This window comes from Oryzias latipes, chromosome 7 (assembly GCF_053564925.1).
Source record: "Oryzias latipes strain Hd-rR chromosome 7, Olatipes_Hd-rR_3.1".
Classification (NCBI taxonomy): Eukaryota; Metazoa; Chordata; class Actinopteri; order Beloniformes; family Adrianichthyidae; genus Oryzias; species Oryzias latipes.
In genome coordinates, this window is record NC_136243.1 from 2,236,439 (window position 1) to 2,262,443 (window position 26,005).

At 46.0% G+C, this 26,005-nt stretch overlaps 1 protein-coding gene across 2 annotated transcripts in view; it reads right to left on the reverse strand.

The window, feature by feature from the left end:
• Window positions 1-248: 248 nt before the first annotated feature.
• Window positions 249-26,005, reverse strand: part of skia (SKI proto-oncogene a) — a 62,413-nt gene continuing 36,656 nt past the window's right edge. The window contains exons 2-7 of one of the 2 annotated variants that reach the window (XM_023957090.2): window positions 13,543-13,656; window positions 12,448-12,563; window positions 11,920-12,218; window positions 11,546-11,841; window positions 8,050-8,280; window positions 249-2,831 (exon numbers count right to left, since the gene is read on the reverse strand). In XM_023957090.2, coding sequence (XP_023812858.1) covers window positions 2,655-2,831; window positions 8,050-8,280; window positions 11,546-11,841; window positions 11,920-12,218; window positions 12,448-12,563; window positions 13,543-13,656 — 1,233 coding nt within the window. In that variant the 3' untranslated portion in view covers window positions 249-2,654. The remainder of the gene's footprint in view (window positions 2,832-8,049; window positions 8,281-11,545; window positions 11,842-11,919; window positions 12,219-12,447; window positions 12,564-13,542; window positions 13,657-26,005) is intronic. The other variant, XM_078950027.1, reaches the window with a different exon arrangement.

The following is a 26,005-nucleotide window of genomic DNA, read 5'->3' on the forward strand; positions in this document are numbered from 1 at the left end:
TAAGACCTGCTGTGTGTGTGTGAGGGGGCATTTTTTTAAATCGAATGGAGGTGAGAGTTGGGTCTATATTTTCATGTAAATACCCATCTGTTCTCTGGATTTGGCATTTCTGCGTCTAAATGGTTCTTCTTTGCTGCTCTGTAAGTGTAGTCTGGAAGAAAACCTCCAGACGCTCTCAGCTGTCAATCCTGGCTAATTGATCATATCAATGAAATCAGTTACAGATAAAAAAAAAAAATCCAAAACTGTTCTTTCAATCTGGACAAACAACTTTATTTCTGGTAATGCATCTATACACTGTACATTCAGTCACTGTAGGATATAAGCAAAGCTATTTTCAAACATAATCTCATAAAGTCCTTTACTTTACAATATAATCTGTGTCGTTAGAGGGGGGCAGTGATGGGGGTGGAGACAAATGATATGGTGATTAAGCCAAGCTTCTCATCATAACAAACATGTGGCATTAATAAAGGGGAACGCCTGGATTCTACACAAAGTTCTGCCACAGCAGCAGCAGCGAGCTAAAGAAAAGCACAAGGGTGGAGGTGAAGACGTCCACGTGAACCCAAGGATCCGGTTAGAATTATGCATGGAAATAAAAACATTCAGTACAAAGACTCTGCAGTAAAAAAGAGGATTAACAGAGGGAATATTCTCTTCCGCACGGCATTCCTGCTTCCCAAACAGTTCAGCTAAAACACAAACTTAAAAAAAGAAAAACAGCTATTGTAAGAAAAGATATCTTTTTGAAAAAGGAAACACCATGTACATATATTACACAATATTGCAAATGCAAAAGAAAATATTTACAGGTATAAATTCAAATGTGGCTAGTATTTTCTCTCCTTATTGCTGCTTACTGCTCATTATTTATTCACTTATTAAAAATCATTTTCCTTTAGAAAACATGGTTAAAATTACTTTTTTCAATTTTTTTATCAGGAGAACGCAGGACCAAACGTTTTTTTTTTTCCTGAAATGTTTTCATAGAAAAGCAACACTTTTGAGCATAAAAACTAGAAAATGTACCAATTTCAGGTTGTCCTGCAGGCTTCAGAGTCAGGTAAAAAGTGGCTTCCAGACGGAAAGCTTCTATATAAACTGCATGTCTGGATCTGAAAGAGGGATGAGGCATCGTTTGTTCTCTGCTCTCAAGGAGAAGAAACCTCCTGTAAACTAGAATACTGATTCACTGCAAAAACACTAAGAACGTTATGGTAACGTTAACAACCGTATGATGACAAGTGATAAAGACGACGACCTCACAGGTATCACAGACAGACTTTCTGACTAGATGATAAAATCAGTGAAGACACTTTTTAAGATATATTGACTACAAAAATGTAAGTCTACCTGCTAAAGTGATACCTGTCTAGTTATTACATCTTTATCATTTGTAAAACGTTTATCCGAGTGGAAAAATAAACAACTAAGCCTCTTCAAATTTGCAGTGTTCAAAAAGCTGCGGAGCAAAAGAGGGACTCTTAATTTGGAACCTGCAATCAGAAAGTTGATGAGAAGCACTCTTCCTCACAGCTTTCTCATCAGTTTTCCTTCCCTGGAAGCCTTTCGCCCTCATCCAGGCACTTGAGCTTTTCCAGCATTGCATTGATTTCCGTTATTTATTGTTACATTTCTTGTGTAAAGCTTTTTTTCCTAAAACAGCTCATGGCTTTTTTTTGTTAAGATAATTCTTTCTCTGCAGAATAACTCATTTCATACGGTATAACACAATAAAATCCTTAAATGTACAGTATCAATGCCCAATAACTGACTATATGTATGGCAAAGCTTCTCAGAATTCATGCATAAAGCAAAATATGAGTTTTCTATTGGAGGAGAAAAAGTGACCATAACAGACGAGCAATAAAATACCTGCACGTTAAAAACAACCGAAGCAAAAACAGCATCAACACAACGTACATTCAGACTGCCACCGCTCCACACGCTCCGCCTCCTGATTCTCAGAATCCAGCTCACATTCTCCGTATTTACAGGATGATTTTTCGGAATGAGTGGCAGCTCAGTCTCTGCGCCGGATCAGCAGATGTGGCAGCAGCTGCACCAATGTGGCGACATCAAAGAGAGAGGGTGGGAGGAAGATGCATTCAGACAGTTTTCTCTTATGACAAAGTGCCATTCATTACTGTGAAGTACAAAAGAATCCTATTTACAGACTTTAACTTGCTAAAACAAACATTGCGTGGTTTTGATAAGTGTTTACCCAATCCAAGGACAATGGAGGCAAGAAAAGCGTTCAGATGTTCGGGGGAACTGAGGCCACACTCATGTCTAGTCCAGAGGAGAATTATGGGATGGAAAACTGAGTCTGTGGGACCTGATCGTCTTAACAAGTGCTGACAATAGGAACTTCAACTTAACTGTTTATTTGTTAATCCTAATTTGCAGGAAACTCCATATTTTTTTGTTGAAGTGAGGATGAAAGAGAAGACGGGTCATCAAGCGGTCTCAGCTCTCATGGACGTTTCTGAGCTTCCAGCTCCTTTCCTGGTCCATGTGTGAGCTGGCTCAGTGCACGCTCTCCCATCCGCTCTGCCGGTTGAAGGAACAGCGGTGTAAATGTGGAGTGAGATGATGCAGGTGGGAGGGGCTGGGGCTGGGGCTTGGATGGCTATGAGTCCACTGCTGGTTCACTTGTTGGCGTGCACTTCCTTGTCTTTGCTGTTGGGTTTGGGCCACAGTTGGTGCTGTAGCTCCCTCACCACTTTTTCCAGGTGCTCCCTGGCCTCCCGCTCCCGCAGGAGGTCGGCTCGGAGCTGATCGCGGTCTGCATCTGCATGTTGCAGCTTCATCTGTAGGTCTTCAATCTGAAGGAGAAAGTGGGAAACAGGGTAAGAGAGCAGGAACGTGATCACAGCCATGACATCCAACCTGAGCGCTTTAGGCTAAAGGATGGACTGGTGCAGGATGCTGAAATAATATGAAATCATGTGCTTCCTTTGATAAAATACGTCTCCTGCTAAACTTTAATGAAATTAAATCAGCTGAAAAAAGTGAAACAATTTAAAAGCTTTGAAATGTGCTAAATACAGAATCTGTTGAATAAGGAACTATTTCAAAAAGACATTTGAAGCCAAAAATGCTAAAAGCACTAAAAGATTAGCTAAAAATAAGAACACAAAGTCAAACAATTTCAAAGAATCCAAACATTGTTTAGCGGTGTGCAAATATTTTGCTAAATGTGACAGAAAGCTAAAATACATGAAGGAATATGCAACAGATGCTCAAAATTATAAAAAGTTTAGCTGTAAAAGGACTTGAATTTTTTTTTACCAGTGTTTTTGTATAAAAAATGTTTTAAAAGATATTTTGGAAATTAACTGGAGAAGGTACACAACAGCCAAAAAAATGTCTCAATGCTAAAGATGCTAACGTAAACGCAGCATTAATGGCTAATAAGAAAAGACAAAAGAGGAAAAAAAAGCTCAATTATTTGCAAGCATTGGTACAGTTTATACTAAAGTTTCAATCAAGTGAGCATAAAAGTAAAAGACAGTTAGAAGAATATAAAAGTTGCTTATCAGTGTGAACTAAACTGTGAACTGAGTAAGATAAGACTGTATGAGAGAACTGAACGGATCGCGTGACGTCACGCGTAGAGAATGGTTCACCTCCGGCTCCAGCAAAACAAAACCAGTTTAGTGGCCATTTCTCCATGATACGGATGTCGTCATGTTGGAGCCAGAGGACGTAAGTAAACAGTGATTGGTCCGAGTCGGTCTGAGTCAACGTTTCTGTGGCAACTACTGTTGCCAATCATGCTTGTTGAAAGACCACACCCACTGAAAGCGGCTCGGGAGAATCTGTCAATCAAACATTGAAGTGGGGGCCAGCGGGCATGCTTTTATTGACCCATCTGATTGGCCATTTTTTAACTTGAATAGCTTGTGATAAAGAAAAAATATCAAGAAAAAAATATTAGGATTAGCAAGAAGATGTTAAAAAAGATATCAGAGAAAGAATGGTTATTCTGACCAAAAGAACGAAGCCGGAAAGTACTTGGTGTTTGGAACGCGAAGGGGGGGATCACTTTGTCCAGTTCTCATCTACAGTCGATAGAATGTACACATGCTAGAGGGAGCGGTCGTATAGCAACTTCTCCATGCAGCAAACCCAAATCTCCCTTTTAACAAACTTTACTCACCAACTAACCAAGAAAAGTGTGTGGTAAGACGATTATAAACCAAAATACGACTAAGGAACAAGAAATTGAATACTTGACAGGTCTGTTTTCCTCAAAATGGCAACAGCTAAAGGAAACGCTAAACAAAAAGCTCTTCAGACGCATGACTACTGCGACACTGACAAAATGGAGACAGACAATAGTGGTATGAAAAAAAAAACCTCACTTCATCAGCATAACAAGTGGCTCATCTGAAAAGACTGAAACACAGAGATAAAAGCAAAGACGGACCCCGAAACTTCAAATCCAAAGCTTTTAGCAGCCATAGACTCACTAAAGATTGTAATGGAAGAACTTAAGGTGGAGTTGAAACCAAACTCACAGCAGTGGAGTTCAACTCTGACGAAATCAAAGTCTGCAAGGAAGAAAAGAAGAAGCTGTCTAGCCCTTGTGCTATCCTAGGCACTTTAACATTGGGAGTTGGGTCATCTAGACCCACTAGACAGTGCTCTGAACCTTTTTTCTTCAATGATTTGTGATCTTCACTGGTGTCCATGAATTACATGAAATCTTTCCACCTTTATCCACCTTTGTCATGGTAGGGAGAACACGTCAATGGTCATTTTGACCCCGTGGGATAGCACAAGGGTTACAGAGGTGGAAGAGCTGAAAACTCAAAATATGGAGCTGGTAAAGAAACAAACACGTATAAAGTATAAAAGACGTTGAGGCCTAAGACCTGAGGCTCACTGAAAGAAGAAAATGGAGAAATCACCTTTCCACTTTGGAAAAAATAAATAGACATCATCCTAGACTCTGTTCATCGCCTGGGTCCGGCCAAGAACTGCCTTCCACGCCAGATCGCCCTGCAGTTCAGCTTCAGCTTCAGAGACGAACTCTGGAGGACCAGCAAACTTCACCACATCTGTAGAGACCTGAACCTTCGCTTTGCTGAAGACCTGACCAAGTAGGACCAGGAGGCATGAATGGCTGTGTGGCCCAAAATGGAGAATGCCAGAGAAGATGGTATAAAGACTATGTTCAGGGGCCCACATGCCTTTAGTAACGGACAAAAAGGTTTGCCCTAAATATGTGAGTGAGCCATAACTTTAAGAAATGTGAGTGAAGTTCAAATCAAAGCACTGTAATGGTTATGCTGCTAGTTTGAGCGTTAGGTAACTTAAGAAAAAAATGTTGTGTGTGTGTGTGTGTGTGTGAACGCATTCTGTACATGTGGACTTGTCTGTATGTGAACATTTTTGGAGCCAACAGGTATGTTTGTAACATTCGAGTGTGTGTGGACAGGCCCCGCCCCTTCTAGATTTGTATTACATCTGAACCTGACCGTAATGATTATAAGCAACTTGATGCCTTATGATCCCCCCCCCCCTCTATAATCAACCAGCCCTCTCTCTTCTTCCCTCCTTTTCTTTTCCGTCCAGTCCAACAAAAAACTTTTACACATATAATTAATATGAATAACATTTAGTATAAACTACAAAAGGGGTTTATTCAAAAACACACATAGTGTGTCAGAAGATTCATAACCCCTGTTGTCCAACACAAGAGGCTTTCAGCTCTCATCTGTTTGTGTTGGACAGGAAAAGTTAGGATAAAAAAAAGTCTTGGCTCAAAGACATTCACTCCTTTTGGTTCTGTGTCCCTCCATTCATTTTTAATAAAATGGGAGGGTTGGAATTTCCTCTTAGAGCAGATATCAATATGAACAAATTACCAGCTAAATTATCAAACTTTTACAAACAAATTCTGCTCTACTGGAAAGTGATCTATGTTCATAATTTTTCCCACATTCTGTTATACATTGTGGAACAATAGATAGATATTACATGAGAACAAATCACCTTTTTTTTAGTGAATGGTATGAGCAGAACATTTGGTCTGTACTTCATATGTTGAATGGTACGGCTCATTTTCTCAGCTATGAGCAGTTCTGTCAGAAATATAATTTTAGGCCAAACAAATGCAACAATACTAAAGTCATCAAAGCTATTCTGTTGGGATATATTCATGTAATAAAAGGTATACTGTTATATCAAGCCATGACACCACTATTGCCATCATTATTAATACAAAGAATATGGAAATAAATGTAGTAATCAATTAATAAAAATGACCTTAAACTGCAATATTTATGCTGCAAAATAGACAAAAATAACATTTTACATAAATTTGATCAAGAAATAGTGAATAAATTAAGAATGCATTTCTTAAAATTCCCACTTTTGTTAAAGTTACAGAAACTCATTTTAAAATACTAAATGTCATCTATCCATCTGAAAAACTATTAATTTTACGATGTAATATAAACAAGAATATGCTATATGTAGAGAAACATTAAATATTTTGAAAAGAACTACATAACTGGCTGGAAACTACTTTCACTTTTACAACTGCCAACAGTTTTATTAAACATCATCAGAGTAGAAAATAAATGAGAAAAAGTCTACTTAAACATAATCCTTTACCTTGCTAAATTCAACAGACACAAATGTAAAAATACAAAGACCTCCCCAAAATGTAGAATATTTACAAAGGAATTCAAACTATATTATTAATCGCTGAAGCTCTTTAAGGAACCAAGAATAAAAAACAATATATAAACTCCTCCCCACTATACCCAGAGTGGACAGTTGGATAGACATTGTAAATGAAATCTGTCAGATGGAAAGACTAACCTACTCACTTCGGATAGAGATGCCCAAAATTTTGAAGATATGGTCACAATGGATATTTTATGTTAATAATTTACAACAAATGGAGGTAATGGACATGTCTGGCTTGTATTGATAATCAAGATGAATGTTTTATTTTATATTATTATTATTATTTTTATTTTTAAACTTCCCTCCCTCCCTAATAATGCATCCGCTGTTCCCTGTTTTGTGTCTTGTTAGATACTAAGTTATGTTATTGAAAAAAAGGAAAATAATTGTTGAGAATGGAGATATGTCATGGGTTCAAAACTGGCCCTAAGTGAATTTAAATGTACTGTTTTATAACATTCTCAATGCTCATAAATAAAATTTTGAAAAAAAAACAAACAATATATAATATACTGAAAACTATAGTTATGTGAAAACATTATTTGCTGTTTGCCTCGTTTGTTGTTTATTGCTGCAAAAGCCCCCAATGGTTGAGTGGAATAATTCCAAAACTCTGTTTTATCTTGTGAAGCCATGTCTTCCTCCGTAGTGTTGTAGTTGGTCAACAGGTGTGACTCATGCTAATGCTAACAACTGAATGTGTCTCAACTGTTTCTTCTTCCATATCTGTTCAAATCCAGTTTGTAATGACTGATCGGATCAGTTGAACAAGAATTTTTGTAAACTCTGGAGAAGGCGAAAGAGCCATGAAAACAGGAAATAGCTAAGAGCTGATCATTTTGAAGCTTTGTCTGTTGATTTGATGAGACTCTCTGAGATGCCTGTGAAACTCAAAAGGGCCTACAGCTCTTGATGTACGTTCATGATCAGAGTGACACTCTGTACTCCTGCTTTGTACTGCGGAAATGAGGATCAGAGCATGACCGGACCGGACTGAACTGGACCGGTTCTGCTACTGACGTTACCCCACGGATGGTCCAGTGCGCGTTTGTCAGGTTTTCATCCCCAAAGGCTGCAGTCTCAGCAGGGACGGATGCTGGCGCAGCTGGGAAGCAAACCTTCCTCTTGTTTTGTCTAATCTGCATTTCCCATGATGCCAGAGGGACGCTGACTTGTGTTTCCGTTTCCTCTGGGGGGGCTATGATAACACACCCACTTATTTGAACTGTAGCACAGGAAACGTGTCTGCTGCTGCCTTCAGTGCATGTGAAGGAAGAATCTGTCTCCCTCTGTCCTCGTCTGAGCCTTTTTGCGGTCCAGTTGCTGCATTAAACTCACCTGCGCTGAGTACTTGGCGCGGAGCCGCCCGGCCTCGCAGCCCTTGTCGCAGATCCTCAGCTGTCGCGCCTGCTCCAGCTCCCTCTTCAGGCGCATCCGAGACTCGTTGGCCTCCTTCATCTTCTTCTCGCTCTCGGCTCGCAGGCGCTCGATCTCCTTCCTCAGGTTGCGCTTGGCCTCGGTGGCCTCACGCAGCTTCTCCTTCTTGGCCACGCGCAAGAACTCCAGCTCCTGAAGGAAAGAGACGGGACCAGCTGTCAAGTGAATGCCTGCAGAGGAAAGACTTATGGAACACAGATAAACCATGTGGATTCATCTGTCAGGATCCCATCACTGTTCACACTGAGGCCAGGCAGTGGGCAGGTCGGGGTCTGCGGAGGCTACATGTCTCACTCCTTGGTCACGAGGGGAGTGTCCAGCTGTGGAAACGCCCAGCGCCTCTCATGGGAACCTGCAGTGTCTGTCGTCAGGCTTTGTTGACCTGTCAGCGTTGCATTCATGCACTGTGAGTGTTTCAACGCTTAAACGAGCGCTGCCTCTTTCTCACGGAGAGTGAAAGTGTCATGGAGGCCGTCTTCGCGTTCCCGCTCGGCCTTGTTCTCAGTCCAAGAACAGAAATAAAAGTGGAAGTCCGGCCTTCGCCTCAGCAGCAACATCCGCTCTGACTGTTATCTCTGGCCACCTTATGCAAAGCAAAGTCAGAATGACTGATTTTCCACTTTCACTCTGATCCAAACAAGAATGAAGAGGAAGTCTAGACATTTGAGAGTGCTCCCTTACTGACTCCTTGCTTTCCGTCTATGCTGCACATTTGAACCGGCTGGAAGCAGGAAACCATGATTGCTCCTCTCTGCTGTTGGTTTGCTCTTCTGAAGTCCACTGAGATGCTGAAGGGAAGCAGCAGCCATCAAAAACAGCAGCCACAATAAGTCCAGTTTTAGCACAATCTAGAGCCGCCAGCTCCATCCCAGACCAAAGGAAAAGCCTGGAGGTCCTGTTAGATCCTGCAGCTCTTACGCTCAGAAACACCCTGCAGTGCTAAAGGTATGTCGAGTTTATCTGAAGCAACCACGAGCAAGCATGCACCTGCAACCACCATTTCTAGAAATATAACGAAGAAAAGGGAAAGTCTTTTGGGGGACACAAAGTGAAAGGTTCTAATCTGCTATAACTCATTCAGTCAACTCTGAATGGACCGCAGTGAGCCTGGCAGAGCCTCGCTCAGCAAAGCCCGGCCTACTCTTAAGAAGTGTGGTGAAAAAATAATGTAGTCATGTGTACAAATAAAGCCTAATCTAGCCTAAATCCTGTTAGAGATAACACATTAAAGCTTTGTCCACGGCACCATATGGTCTGTAAGGTCAAGCACCTTCAATGAAACTCTGTAAAGAATGCACCCTGACAGTCTGAATCCAAATTTCCCCCCAGCCTACATATGCCGACATGCACGCTTCCAAAGAAAACATCAACAACTGTGACAGATCGACACATCAGCTCCTACTACAACAAAGCAGTCAGTACTGCCATCTAGAGCCTTTAGATGGGGTGGGGTGGACTAGAGCATGCGATTGCAGAGCAACTCGGTCCATGAAAATGTCGTTTTAACACGGAAGATGATGAAAACTTAACTGTAGAAGTTAAAGGAAAAACTTATCTTCACACAAAGACACAGAGAGAGGGAGCAGACAATATAAAAATAAAGCTAGACTGAAAGATCTTATGTCTCATCTGGATGTATCTCATATTTTGCTCTAGACGAGAAAATGCAACTCCCCTGTTTCTTGCCTGTTTCTGCTTACTGGACGGACAGACCACCCTCCTCTGCCTCAGCGCAGACGCAGCAAGTGGATGACCAGGATGTCGTTTATGTCAAAAATAAACACGAAAGGAAGATCAATTCATAAGAACAAAGTTCTTGCAGACAGTCGCAAGCAAATCCAAGCAACATTAGTGTGAACTAGACCGTGTGATTGATGACCGATCGCCTTCAAAACCAGCCTTAATGTGGGAAGGGCTACGGATTAAGCCATTTTGGGAAATGGTGGTTGGTGACTTTAAAGAGGAGCTGTAGATCCAACAATTCCACATGACACACTCAACATTTGATGAGTTGTGTGATGCTGTGGGACCTCTGGTGGTGGCCGCTGTGCAGCGGCCAAGGCCCCCAGTTCCTACCAAGAAGTGTGTTGCCATCACTATCTCAATCATGTCATTTCAAAAAAGTGTTTCCATTGCGGTTTTGCAAAATATGTCAATTACAATACGCCTCAAAAACCGCCTCCTCCAAGCGCCAAAACCTTTTTCCATAAACGCAATTTTTTTCCAAATTGTGGTGTTTATGCATTAGTCAAAATTATTATCACAAATCCAATGTGTGTAATTTCATGTCAATGGAAAAGCAGCTACTGTGGAGATCCAAACCGGCCCCGTGTGTTTTTCTTCAAAACAAACAAATGATGCAATGGCACTGACTATTCCACATTCCTGGAGGTTATTCAGTTGAATACACACTTATGACATGTTGGTTTCGACAATGGTCCTGTTTCCATGACTGTCCTTGGCGTTTGCCTTTTGGTTCTCTCCCTAAACGCCACTTCAATGTCTCTGGTTATGCCAGGGAAAGTACCAGCTGACATAGTTGGAAAGCACGGACCCAGAGGAAACGCCACGCTTGCCTTCAACAAACAAATATTTTGGGGTGGTCTTCCTGTCACGGAGCAGCAAAGCCGCACAACCATGCAGAGCAGCCCAACTTTCTGACCTTCTGGCTTCAAGTCTGTTTTTACTGTATTGTTGGTAATAATTTTTATTTTGTTGCTTCTTTTTTTCTATAAATCATTTCAGGCAAATGCATGACTAAAACAACTCTGATTTCTGGGTTTTTGAAGGAAAAATCAAAGAAGGAACCATTTGTGAACCTTTGTCAGAGTGGTACAAAATGCTTATCATCCCTGAAGAGGAAACGGGTTTACATTTTCATGAAGTTCACTGAAAAAAACAAAATGCACAATTTGATTGGCTGCAGCGTCAAGCAAAGGAACACATTTTTGGGCAGGAGATGAGCAGAGAATGTGCTGCGCAGCAAAGGGGAGGTGTCCAACCCCAATTGTGTTCAGTATGAACGCAGCTTTATCCCTTGTGCTATCGTATGGGGTCAAGATGACCATTGACGTGTTCTCCCTACCATGACAAAGGTGGATAAAGGTGGAAAGATTTCATGTAATCCATGGACACCAGTGAAGATCACAAATCATTGAAGAAAAAAGGTTCAGCGCCCTGTCTAGTGGGTCTGGATGACCCAACTCCCAGCGGTAAAGAGCCTAGGAAAGCACAAGGACTAAAATGATAGACTTGGACGCCTCCTCAGAAGCCCTTTTTTATTAAAAAAAGTATTTTTCCTGAATGTGACTTGCTCCTGGATAACCGGCTGAACTTGTCCGTTCCCCTGTTGGCGTGGAAGGGTGCATGTGGGAGATGCTGATGCACGGAGGGGTACCTGCTGAAGGCTGCGCTTGGCCTGCAGGGCAGATCCCAGCTTCTCCTCCTGCTTCACTCTCATCTTCACAATCTCGTGCAGGAACTTTTCCTTGGACTCTTTGGAGTCCAGCCCCCCGTCCAGCGCCTGCCTCAGGCTCTCCAGCTCTGAGTCCAGCCCCGACTCAGGTGGGGGGGGGACTGCGGTTTCTGCTGACGTAACGGTGGAGATGGGCCCCTGCGCCCCCGGAGAGCTCAGGTCCTTTGCTGAACTGCTGGAGGAGGTGAAGGAGGGCGAGGACAAGGTGGAGGAGGTGACTGTCGGGAAGAACAGTGAGATGTTAAAGGGGGGAGGGGGAAAGGTGGTTGCTGCAGAAGGCGGGATTTTGTTCTTACGCCCATCACGGCTCTCCACCTCGATCTCCACCTCAGAGTCCCTGTCATCAGGAGGTGGGGACGGCTTGGTGGCAGAGGAGGACGGGGGGCAGGGGGCCTCTGGTGCCACCACTGGGACCTCCCCTGTGGCTCTTCTCTTCCGAGGCCGAGACTCGGTGCTCTCACCAGGGGTCTCAGCTCCACTCAGGTTGGTGGTGCTGGGTCCTGACGGGGGCTTGGGGACCACCTTGCCAAGAGGCAGGGGTGTTAGCGCCACATTGGGGGCCACAGCGCTCTCCAGGCTCTTGTAGTTGTAGAAACTGTGGGGAGAGTAGACAGTTGGGATGAAGACTGACTCGCACTAGAAGCAAGACGAAAACCATTCCAACAAGGAGTGTTCCTTTCACTAAAGGGAGGGGGTATCGCTGGCCGGGTGTGGGCCCCAACCTGTGCACCACCCAGACTAACTCTGCAGAATCACACGGCTGCCTTCAGCTGCTTCTCAGTCAGACATTTGTTAGCCCGGATCAACGTCTGAGACGGGCTCACCTCTCCCTGAGGAGGGCCAGGGGGTGACCGGACGGCTCCTTATCACCCGCAGAGACGTGAGGAGACCAGGGCCGGAAGGCTGAGGGCCTCTGCCTCGGCTGAATGCCGTTGATGCCCTGGAATAGACACAATGGAAAAATAAAAGTCACTTACAGAAACTGACACTGGGACAGCGATAAAGAAAATGTTCACTTTTTCTGATAAAAACAACCATAGTTTTGACATTGTTCTTTATTTTCTTTGTTTTTTTTCTTTTTCCATCAGTAAATATTTTTATATTTCTGCAAAGAGAACAGATTTCTTCTCATTGTTAGACGCTAACATGGTTAGACTAACCAGATGAAAAAAAATCTGTGTCAGCGGTTCAGATTGTTACGACCCCCGCTCATGAGTCTGATTGGCTAATAGAATATATATACATAATAATGTTTTATTTTTGAAATAATATTGATCACACATTACTCAACGCTACAAAGTTAGTGGGCTTGTCTCAACAAGAGACACTGACGTTGTTTTGTCACTACAGTTCTTTTCATGCAAAAATACAATTTTCCCGCCAAACTCAGTTTCAGCTTTTGGCTACATCTAAAGCTGAGTTTATAGTTTTCAAACATCCTCATTTCAGAGAACCCTGAGTCAGAACCTGATGACCCGATGAAGATGAACTGGGCTGTTTCTCATCTTCAGCACACACACTTCCTCTGTCTGCGCTTTCAGACGAGAATCTTTGGGAAGGTTGAGCGATCTGACGTGGGCAGATCAGAGAGATCTTCATTAACGTCGACAGAATGACGATCCCTCAGAGACTTTAGAGTTATCCAGGCAACAGTGATGACCCTGAATGCATCAGCGTGCCTGAAACCAACGTCAATGCGTCAACGATTTTAGAGGTTTGAAAGTCACGAGTCTGTGGCGAAGGGGAACCGGACTCCTCCAGGGATAAGGACCTGTGTGCAGGGGGGCCATGCCATCGACCTGAACTGCAGCCTCTTCTCCTGTCATTGTGCTGTCAGCTGCTCAGCTCTGCAGTTTGCATGTAGAACTGTAGTGTTCTACTGTAAATCCAGTGTCCTGCTTGGTTGCAGCGGTACCAACCTTGGGGGTGGAAAGAGACTGCAGCCAGTCCTGCTGCTGGTCTGCGTCATTCAGCAGAGGCTGGGATGACACCTCTTCATGCTTTGACTTTTTAGCTGGAATAGGGTCAGAAGCCTGGAAAAAAAGAAGAAAAACATGTCATCATTTACGGTTGATGCTGTTCTGTTGAGCAGCTTCACCTGCGCTTCAGAGACACAAAGAAACCGTTTTGAATTCACTGTATGTTCTGTAGCTCATGTGTATAAATATTCAGCTTCATTTTTCCATTTTATTCCAAAAACAGAGATGTATGATGATTGTCTAGTTTATGGTCCAATTATGGTTGACTCAGGCTTCTAAAAAAAAAAAAGAAAGAGCAAAAGACATTTATGTAGTAGACCAAGCTACATCAGCTACAGCTACAAAAAAAGATTAGAAAAAAAATTCTTTGTTAGAACACATTACTACAGGACTTGTACAGCAAAGAGGAAATGACTAAAAACAAGTCTGAGATGGGTCAGCATCCAGCTTCTTCCCATTCCATCCCTCCTTCAGCCACCTTTGTTCTGTAGTGTTTGAGACGGACGGAAGAACAGGAAGAAGGACTTTGTCTCACGTCCAGTGAATGCAACACGTTAGTTGTTGGGCAGCAGTGGCTCAGGTAGTTGAGGAGGTTGGCCGCCGATCGAAGGATCGACGGCCAGAGGGGCCATTGGTGCGTGCGGGCAGCCCCGCCCGCCCCTGTCAGTCTGCCCCGGGGCAGAATGAATAATGGACACATTGTAAACGCTTCGAGTGTCTGGAAAGGCACAGTAACCTCCAATCCATGATTATTATTATTATTTTAGTCAGACACTAAAGGGAACTGAAGTGCAGCCAATAGTGTCAAACAGACCAATAGTCCTGTGTGTGACAGGGAAACACTAGCAGAGGTGTCTGCTTTCTGGAAGTGCTGCCGGGTTTAAATTTAGGTCTTCTATTGACTTTGTGTGTGTGCATGCGTGCACAAGACTATTTCTGGTTCTCACACACACACACACACACACAGACCTGGCTGTGTGGCGCACACTCTGCGGCTAGGTGTGTTTGCTCATGAGCAGCCAAGAGAGGAGGCAGGAGGCGACTGAGGCAGCAAGTGTGTCAGTCTGTCACACACTGATACTCTGGTGCAGACAGACAAGCCGGGGTTTGTCAGACCGGCCCTGTGACCTCAGTCTGTCCGAGCTGTGGCTGTCACGGAGACGTGCACTCCGGCCTCTGAGCACGCTGCAGACATTTTTAAACTCTTCCTGACTCCTCTTCCTCAGATTCCCTCTGTGGCTGCTTGTTCTGCTCCAAACACACAGAGGACATTTCTCCTTCTTTGGTTTTTCAGCGTTTGGCAGAAACTTCAGGTTTCAGAGACTGACATATAAAGAGGAATAAAATAAGAGTGTGTTTGGAGAAGTAACCGCAGAAAAATCTGATTACTGTAAAGCTTTTGTTTTAAAGCTGACACTGATGGCTCTTAGAGCTCTGATGACGAAAGACTGACCTTTCTGATCTCCTCAATAATGATTTTAATTACGCAAAAATTTCATTGAAAAAAAGTCCAGAAAGCCCATTTGGAGTTTGATTTTATTTTTGGAAAAAAAGTTCTGCGGCTCTTGAAAGCATCACGTCTGCTCTCTGAAGGTGCATTTTACCATTTCACTAAGTCCTGTTTAACCCTTGTGCTATCTTAGGTGACCCCCCCCTTACATTGACGTGTCTAGTGGGTCTAGATGAGCCAACTCCCAATGTTACAGTGCCTAGGACAGTACAAGGGTTAAATATGGACATGGAAAGTGTAAACGCTGGTTGCTATGAAGATTACAGAGTGGAGACATTGTCCTGGGACTCCCACACTGAAACCTCTATGGCTCTGTGGACCCTGCGCCTGCATGGAGGCTGCAGTTTCCATCTGTTTCTCTGCAGCCTGGCTGGGAGGGGGCGTGTCCTCACAGAATCTGAAGTCTCTTCCTGAGAAACAACTCTGACACAAGCGTCACATAATCGTCACAGTCAGTCCTGAAAACACAGCCAGCACGTTTATTGCTTCTCAGTCATGTAAAGAATGCAGATGTACGGCATGTTTGACTCCAAGGCTGACCTGTAAAACTGTACACTGACTGGCTAATTGCCATTGAGAGCTGTGACACCGACACACCGGCGTTCACCGTCAGGACGAGGTTCGGTGATAGAACACGAGGTTTATTCACGAGGGCGGCATCGCAGACGCTTTCTTCTGTTTAACATGTTCTGCGTGGCTAAACTCGCCTCTGCTAAGTGGAAGCTCAGCTTCAGACACTGCTAAAGACAGTTAGTCCATCCCATAGTTCAGTGTGCCCCTAAAGCTAGAAGGAGTATCCATGACGACCGAGATTCCATCCCTTTTCATTTCAAATATTTATTTATTTACATCTAATTCTAGGAACTTTAACACAAAGAACAGAATTCCTTTCTCAGACATAAAAAGATATCTGAGCAGCTCTTCCCCTTAATGAGAGGCGATGCCAGAGGAAGAACAGAGACTCACAGTCGTTTTGACAACGATTTGATTCTTGTCATTTGTGCTTCTTGATCTGATTAATGGTTGATATTTGTTCATTTTAAACGATCTGATTCTCTGAGCTGAAATGGATCCAGATCATCTTCATCCAAACTTCCAGCAGTGAGACTCAGACAGAAATTATTGCTACTGAACAGTGAAGTTTTCCAGATTCTTGCATTTCTTCCAGATCATCAAGTGGAAATGAAATCTGTGTCCAAACAAACAAGTAAACTAGAATGAATGTCAAATCCACTCACATGTTAGTTTCCTAAAGTTCACCACTGTTGTTTTTCCACATCCAAAGAATCCAAAGGGAACATTCTTAGAACATTCTAGACACTGGATGGTCACATGACTTTATATATATATATATATTCGATCTTTCTTTTTCAAAAAGCAAATTCCAAAAGGAAGTAAAAGAATTTCCCCTTTGGTCATGACGCATGAGGAAAAGCCTCAGGACATGAGTTCATAGCAGACGACCCCCCCTTAACCTCACCATCGTCATTTTTGACGATGGCAGAAGACGGAAAGGTGGGCTTGTGTTTGCAGATGAAGTCATCTGTGCTCCTCTGTGCTGCAGGAGATCCCTGCTCTCTGCCTGCATGTCTGCATCACACAGCGGCTGGGGGCTGCAGCCTGTTTTCATGCCAAGCCCCTCCATGGCTGACTTGTTTTTCTCCTTAAGGAGCTAATGGTCTTTAGAAGCTTGAGTCTAAACTTTTCCAATGGGAGCGATCTTCTGTTCTGCTTCAGACACTGGGGGCCAACGTTTCATTAGCTGAAAGCCCCCCATCAAGCCCCTCAGAGGCGCCTAGCGACAAAGCAGTCAAGGAGCATAGAGCCACAAATTCCTCTGTCTGCTAGCTTGATCTAACCTGTCCCCCACCCCCAACCGCTTCAGCCCTGACCTCCTGAAGCAGACGATGAGTCTGAAGCGGCTGACCTGCAGGTGGGGGGGCGGGTCTTCACACGTTTGCTCTTTTGACGTTTCAGGCGCTGCAGGAGCAGAGCGGTGCTGTTGTTTTCTGGGTTAACTAGAGATGATGGGATTTGTCCTACATATCACTGCAGCAAAGCAGGGCTGGAGGGCTACAGTCAAGCCCCCCCCCCGCACAGAGCTGGCTGGGGCATGTCTGTGTGCCACGTGCCAGCCCTCGTCTCGTGGACTGCCTGCTGCCAACACTGCGGTTCTCCAGCAGGCCCAGATTCGGTCCCCAGAAACCTGGATGACAGAAAGCATGGGGGGGGGGGGTAGCAGAGCTGGCAGCTGAGCATGCAAGGCCTGAGCAGTGGGGGCTTGTGGGACATAAAAACCAGCATATGAAGGTGAGTGAGCAAAGAAGAACACAGGCGGGTTAGTTAGGAATTCCCGTGTAAACAGAGTCAGCTGTGTCTGTCTTGGGGGGCCACAGGCTGGCTTCAGCGGGTGTGAACATCAGACATGTTGTCACTTCTCTGTAATCTGTCCCACACACGGGAGACCCTGACTAGGGGCAGAGGGAGACACTTTTATGGCAGAGCTGCACTGATAACAGCAAACCTTCCTGCTAATGATAAACCCAGCTGCAGCCCCCTCCCACATCATGGGCTGGACAGGAAGTCCCCCTCCCACGATAAAGATCAGCAAAGGTGTGTCAGGCTGCACCTTCAGCATTCCCCAGATTCGGTTCTGGTCTGACTTCTAGCCCAGGTGTCATTTCAACGTCTGAGGCTCCTCATCTCACACGCAGTGGTCACAAGTTTCCCTGCATGAGAAAAGCATCATGGGACAGCTCCCCCCATGAGTGAGCACGTGTCTGGGTGTACATCTGTGTAAGAAACGGCCGTGGCAGACACAGGATGGGTGGGGTCTACCTCCTGAAATGTGTCACAGCTGAAGCTTCCTGTGTCTGTGGGGCGTCGACCCGGCAGAACTGAGACGTCAGGCTTCGGTTAAAGGTCCAAATACAATTTAGGGATTTAGAAGCTGAGAAAATCTGTTCTGTTCTTCCGGTCGGGAACGAGGCGTGTAACCGGGTTTTGAAGGTCAGAGCCGAGGAGCCGCTTTTCGACCTCCATAAAACAGAACCTCAGCAAGAGCCACTGGAGGTCAAAGTCAAGTGAACAAAACCGCAGGTTCACAACCTTCAGTGAAGCAGAAAAGTCTCAGCTGAAGTGAGACAGACGTTACGCCATCCTAAAACTTCTGCTTTCATACTGAAGAAGACACCAAGCTCTAAAGGAGTCTGCAGATGACCCGGTCCTGATCAGCAGAATTCCCAACATGATCCCTTTTATGCAGCTGGAGACCTGCTGGAGCCCGGCAGAACTGGTCCCAGCACTTAGGTCTTAATTGAGTGGTTTTTGGGGGCGTAAAGGGCTTGGAGCACGTGGCCCCTCCCCACTGTATCACAAACTGATCAGTGCTGAAAACAGGAGAGCCACCAAATCCTGTGAGCTTGAAGCGGAGCTGCAGAGCTGACAGACTGCCTCAGCTGAGCGGACGCTCAATCTCTTCTTGATGCTATCTGTCGTTTTCTGTCAGCCACGCCGCAACCGCGCTTCCTTTTTCTACCACTCCCTCCCTGGTTATGAAAGCCTCCACCCGCCCCTCCACCCTGCTCTCTGCTGTCTGAGAGTGCTTCCGGTGAGGCACATCACAGGATGTTCTCTCCTCTGGGGGAGAAAAACAGCCGGCAGAATGGGTGCGATTCTGCATTAGGCTACAGAGTCAGGAGTGTGTGATGATGGTTCTGACTGAGTGGACCTGGTGCTGCTTCTGATCTTAATCTGGTACAGAGACTGGAACATGTCCCTGCTATGACAGGAACCAGATTAATCTGATCTGGGTTCATGAAAAGGATCCTCACACGGCAGTGGTGTACCGCAGGGCTCTGTGCTCGGTCTAATCCTGTTTGGTCTTTGCCTGCTTCCTTTAGCTAACAGGATTATTAGGCAGCACAGCAAACACCTCTACTGTTCAGTGACAGTCAGATGATTTAAAAACACTAATGCAAACCTACTGGAAACGCGTGAGGCAGAGCTCGTCTGCTAACCCTGAGCACAGAAACATCACTGGAGATGTTTGAGTCATGGCTTCTGGACTTACAGTCTGGACTTAATGGCTCCTCCTGCTGCAACGTTTCGCCATGAGAAGGTATTAAGTCCAAAAGCCAACGTCCCGTCATCATTACAGATGATCCAATTGGGTTCAGATGATTTTTACAGAAAGGAAACTGTCTCAACTGAAAAATATTCAAATATAGGGACCAACACAATGTTTCTGAAACCAGGAAACTAGTGGCTACCCGCTGAACTGACCTGGCTCCAGTTAGTTTGGTTTTCAATGGGCCTCAGTGTTGGCCTGAGTAAAACTGGAAGGGCAAACGTTTCCATGACAACTGAACTCCGAAGTCTCTGACTCAAGCTGCTTTCTGCATCGGACCGTGTGCTGTCTGGGTTTGGCCGCTGTGGTGATCCGCAGCAGGAGAACCGCCCGCCACTGACCTCCAGGTGAAAAGGGTCCAGCTCCCAAAGATGCCTATAGAGTTCAATAAAGTTCTGGCAGATTTTGAGTGTTGACAAATTATTAGCTATTGTTGCAAATAATTATCTTGTAAATAGAGAGCCTACCAGAACCCCCCCCCCCCCCCCCCCCCCCAACACACACACACACCCAGAATGATCTGCTGTCTGGAAGCGAGGTTCTGGTTTTGCGTGTGAGGTGTGAAGTATACGTGACTGTGGCAGCAAAACAAACAAAGGTAATGCCGCCAAACTGGTTACACGACTAAACAGTTGCTGAAAAGGTCAGACAACCTGTTTTCTTTGCTCTTTCTTCACTGGGGAGGGTGAATGAAGCCCCACCCTGCCTGTGACCTGACTTTGGCCTTCCTGCGTGTCTTGCAGAGGGGCCCCTCGCAGTGCAAAGGGAGGGGCCCTTCCTGGAGACAGAGGAGTCTCTGCCCACAGAAGCCTGCACAGGATGGAGGAGAGCGGTTCTGCCGGGCCGCAGCCACAGCTCAGATTCCTCCGCTGAGTGTTTGTGGGGCAGAGAACAATGGCGCCTCTGTCTTCCTGAGGCAAACACCAGGAGGTCCTCTGGAGGCCCAGAGGAGCGGCCCGAGCGATGAGCCCACCCCACCCCACCCGAAGCGGTCCTCTAGTGTGAACCTGTGGAGGCTCTCCAGGCAGGGGGGGGGGGGCAGAGTAAGACGGTACACCCACCTGAACCCCCACCCAAACAATGAAAGACGCAAGCAGCTGCATCCTATAAAACTCCTCACCCCCCAATTCCAAACACCTCCCGGTGTTTTCCCAGAAAGTCCGCCTGGCTTTGGAAACATGATGTTGCAAAATCTTACTGCAAAAGTCCCCCCCCCCACCCCCTTCATGGCAGCAGCTTCCTGGAAGTCAGCAGCACAGGCGGTCAGAGGCCAAAGGCTGCTGGGTAAAAACAACTGAACCCGGACGGCGTTCAGGGCCGCCGATGTGCGTCACACCAACAACAGAAGTAAAGACGGTGTGGCATCAAACAGCTGAGCGGGCCTGGCGTTCGGCTGTGTGAGGGACACTCGGTGTCCTCCTCGAGGACGGTCCTGAAGGCGCTACAGTGAGAGACGGCCGTGCAGCAGAAGGCCGGCCTCCTCTCCAAAAACATCCCCTTCAGCCGCTGATGTGCACGAAAAGACCCAGCGCAGCAACTGTGGTGTCAATCTTCCTGCAGCACAGGCTTTACCACAGCTGCCTGTCCTTCACTCCAGCAGACTCGCAGAAGGAGTGGGGGTGGGGGGATCAGGGACGTCTAGGGGGGGGGTCCTCCATTTCCTTTCGCCAAAATTTGCTTTGGCAACTCCTTCCGTGGGAAAAAGGAGAGACTGGCCCTCTTCGGAGCTATGATCGGTGGGGCGAGAAGACGGAAAGCTGGACATGGACGTGGGGGTGGGGGTGGGGGGTAAATAAATAGGGCTGGTTATTTTCTATCTTGTTCTTGATCAAATGCAGCCAAACATCGCCGAACATCAAAGCACGGCTTCAAAACGGGCTCTGTGGTTGGTGGATTTTAGGCAAAACAAGCTTTTGCCAAATGACCCAACATGTCTGCAGCTCAGTAAGCTGCAGCTCTTCTGTGTTCGGGGGGGGGGGGGGTGCAGGTTCTGCTCCAGAGCTGCGGGTTTGCACAGAGGAGCAGGAATCTGCTGATGAGCCGTTTTCCTGCTCCGTGCAGGGAGCCGTCCAGAGGAGGCCAGATGTGAATGACGGCGAGGGAGGGGGGCAGAGCGGGAATGTGGGCCACATTTCTGCTGGATGCACATCGAGCCTCAGGGCCCACGTGTCGGTGAAAGGGTTAAGTCGCGTGGCTAAGCAAAGGCAAAAATAGCACATGCACGCATGCACTGGATGTTTCAGCCCCCAGAAACACTTGCAGGACTCTGCATCACCAGCAGACGTGTTTCCGGTCCAGATCCAAGTCCAGACTGAAGATCGTGGATTCTGTCATAAAAAAACAAACATCTGTTTGAAACGGGTCACATCTGGAACGAGCTGAAGAATTCAAAGCCACCTCTTTCAGGTGCAGTGTGTGACAGGAGAAAAGTGTGCATCATCTGCCCTTAAACTGGCACTTTGCCGTGCACGGATCCACCTGACAGGAGGATATGGGGGGGGTTGGAGGCAAGGGTGGGGGCTTAACAGTCCAATCCAGTCTCATCTTACGCCTGCTAAAGCCGGCTCATCTCCTGTCTCAGTGACTGGGACGGACCACCAATTACAGTTTAAGCTCTCTCTAGCTGGCTGACACCTGGGACAGGAGGTGGGGGGGGTCGAGGCGTTGAATCCATCAGCCATCACAGACTGCTTCAGCCTGAGCGGTCTGCAGGGAGCGGTGTTCGATACCTGCCACCATGAATTATAGATGCCAGTGCAGCATGTCGGGCTCTGGTCCGCCTGCAGGACGAGGCTCTCCTGGCCCCGGTCATGTGACAAGGACCAGTCGAATGAGAGGGAAGCCAGCGTTTCTGCTGCAGAACATCAAGTCTCAGGCCCGATGCTCTCTGCAGAACCAACCTGGTTTCCTCAGCCAGAAAAATGCCTAATTGATAAGACCCGATGCTGATGCAGCGCCAGAGAAAGGCTCCGCCTTCAGACCTCAGGAACCGTCTTAAATCTTGTCTCTTGTAAGCGGTTTGCCACATAAGTATTGATCTCTGTAAAGCAGTGTGAACCTGGACACTTTAGTGCTGACTAAACTCTCTCAAGCAGTTGGTGTCTGTGTGGCAGCATTGGGTCAGCCTCTCGGCTGTTTCAGACGCCCCTCTCTGCACGGGCCGCCGTCTGAGTGACGGCCCCGCCTGCTGCTTAGACAAACCGCCAAGCACACTGGGCCCTCACAGGCCGGACAGCGGCTCACTGTGTGCAGCACAAATGGCAGCTGTATCCATTGACGGGCGTGTTTGTTTCGGTGGCGTGTTAAGTGGGCCGACTGCGGCCGAGCTAATGCATCAGCAGACGCATGGGGTCAACGCCAGGAGCCCGTCATCTGAGTGCAGAAACAGCCTCTTCCACTTTCACGCCTGCTGGGACGGAGCTGCGGTCTCTGAGAGCCATTAGCAGGAGAAAACCAGGCTGCATATACGAGCACGGAGACCAGAACCAGAACCAGGACCTCTTGTGGTTTAGGGTGCCTTCATCTCTGGAGTTTGATCCAGACCACAGGTAGCAGTTTCTTTTAGTTTGGACTCTGCTGAGATGAGCAGGGATGAACCAAAAACTGATACGGACCAAAGTTCTAACAGCTGCTCCTTTAAGTCGCTATTGTCCCAAACAAGCTCCCTCCAGGGCACAAAGAAGCAGGAACTAATCCAGCTTCTCCTCTGGTTCTCCTTTAAGAAGCTCCTGCAGTTCCTCACTACACCTCCTTCACCCAGGAGCAGATGATTCCTGCTTCTTCAGATTCATCTGTGGATGTTTGTTCTCCTCTCCTCCCTTTGGTTCTGCTCCTCTCCTCCATCACACGAAACCACCTCTGGATCAGAGCAGGACCAGAACGGAATCAGAACAGGACTGGAATTAGAGGGAGTGCTTCCTGGTAGCACAGTGGTGAATGATGTTGCTGAAGAACTTTTTCTTTCTTCGGAGTAAATGAAGGTTTCAGATGGTTTGAACATGAGAGCAGAACTGCACAGAAAGGTTAAAAATATTTATACAGTTTTGTCCTTAGCTGATCAAATCTCCTTTTATGTTTAGAACAGACACAATTGTAATCTGACATACTTGTGTTTTGACACATTGTGGGCGTGGCCAGCAGAACCCTTGTTGGTCATCTGAACTCGTTCAGAGAAGCAGATTTCTTTAGAGAGAATGCGGATCCAGGTGAGGCCTTTCCTGACGTGTTAACCAAATAACCAAATGTGCCTCCCTGCACATGCAACCATGCTGCAGTCCTGCAGCTGTCGGAGCAGCTGAATGCTGCCCCCCGCCCCCTGCCCCCTTTAAATGCTGCAGGAGCATCATCAGAGCAGACAGGACGCATTAACAGCACTTGTCAGCGGCTCACCTCCACCGCTCTGCTCCTGCTGAGCAGCTGCTTTAGCTTTGGAGCCTGTGGCCATTTCCCAGCGTGTCACATTTTTATTTCCTGACCACAGAGGCGACGGACCGACCGTGCAAACATGTGAGTGGAAGCAGGCCAGACAGGAAGTTAGCAAAAACTGAAAAAGATGAGTGTTTCAGACAGACATTAGGTCAAGCCCTTCCAGCCTAAGTGCTTCATACGGGGACTCGTGGAAGAAAAAGGCAGACGGCAGCCGTGTTCCAGTAATGCTGCAACAGGAAACTCTGGCCATTACAAGTCATTAACTGGCAGCCCGGAGTTCCAGCTAACACTTGAAAGAGCAAAGCCTCAGGGAGCGACAGGAGAGCATGGTATGCTCCATCTGCTCCCATCAAGGTATTTCAGGTCGGGGGAACATGAACGTCCAGAAAAAGTCCCAAAACTGTCACTCTGTTTCCCTGAGAAGTGTGAGACTCGCCATGAAGACGCGCATGAATAAGCTGAGAAAATGTCTGGGTGTCTGTGGGCTCTGTGTCTGCAGAGCCGCCATCAGTGTGTGAATGTGTGTGTGCCTGGGTGAATGGGACTGTGACTGTAAGGCACTTTGGGCCTTGGAAAGAAGGTAGAAAGCGCTATATAAGTAGACGCCATCTACCATTTCTAATGGTCTGGGTTGTTAGTGAGCACTCCAGTTGCTCTGTGATGGGAATGTTCTCGACAGCTTTCAGACACTTGGCACTAATGATGTTCTGCATGCCCTTCGGCCAGCTGGGAGTCTGTTTTTCTCCGTCTTTCTCTCATCAGTCTGTTCAACCAGTTCACCTGCAGCGACACAAACTTGTGGAGACACGCCAGCTCAGCCAGACCGCTGCCGCTCGCCACAGAAAGCCTCCATTATTAATGTGCTGGAAAGGAGGGATGAACAAGAGCTTCAGAATCGCTCGTGCAGCCATGTTTCTGCGTTACCTTTAAGATGAATTCATATGTCAATTCCACAACTAATGTAGTCAGATTGCTTCGGGGGAGGGAAACTGTTAAAAAGTTTTTATAAAGCATGCGGGGGGCATGCTTTATAAAAACTTTTTAACAATATTGTTTTCTCATTTTGTGATGAAGATTTTCATGCAACATTTCTGTGCTGTTTTTCATCTCAACTGCATCCATTATTGCAATGAGTGAAAAGTTTTTTTGTACTGAACTCAGTCCTGCTACATGGTAGTTTGATGGTTAGTGTGAGGAAGTACACAGAGATCTGTGTACTCTGTGTAATCTGTAGCATTCTCATTTATTCTTTTATTAAAATGCACTTCAGATGTTGCATTCTACAAGCAAACTTCACTGAGTTAGCTGTGACTGCCTTCGCTGGCGTTGGAGTTAGGATAGCAGGGTAGTTTGTGAAACTACAGTCGAAGTAGGTTCTGAGGCGCATTTTTATCCCACTAACTTCAAACAGTTGCCATGGCAACAGTTTACAGGAGGCAGGGTTGTTACTCTTGGAGGCCTGTACTGTAAGAGTACAAAAAGTGTAAAAATGGAGCTTAAAGTTAAAATTGTTGAGTGTAAATTTGTAACTTTGGATATAAAAGTGGTGGCAGGGACCAGAATAATCCAATCATATCATTTTAAATATTCATCTGAAATGCACAGAGGCAGTCAGAGTAATGTTATCAAAGAAACTGACAAACATTGACTGCCTTAAAAACCAGAAGTTTTCTTGCTTTTGTTAAGGTAAATATTTTTGGACAGATGTGCATTCAGACCGTCCACACTTGTGAGCAGGCATTGCTTTTTGTGGAATTGAAGCTTAGATGGAGTCCTGACCGTAGGAGAACAGAGACAGATCTATGGTAAACCCTTCAGCAGCGAGGCCTGCAGGCGGCCAAGGCTCGGTTTGAGGCAGACAGGAGCAACCAATCAATGAGGCTTATTGTAAATCAATGCTCAGCCAATTCATTTGCCCTGATAGCATCACAATAATGACGTGTGGTCATAAAATGGTAATCAGGCCTTTGGCTGCGGGTTGGGTGTTGGAAAAAGTTGCAGCAGAAAGGAACCCCTCCCAAAGGGAAGCTCTGACAACTTAGTGCGCTGGAAGTATTTGCTCTGTCTCTAGTGTTTCTGCTCATGTCAGGCAGCTTCATTTTAATCCCAGAGACAGCAGCAGATGGCCGGATGAGCAGATTAGGATCTCAACTAAGCAACCCAAACAGACCCGTGGAAGTCGGTCAGAGCAGCCGGGACAAACACTGCTCAGATTTAAGACAGAACTCAAAATGGCTGCTTTGCTTAGATGTCTAGGTCAACGTTGCAGTCAAAGACTCCCAAAACATCTGGATTTATCTTTTCCACTCCTACTGGTCTAATCTGTGGTCTGAAGC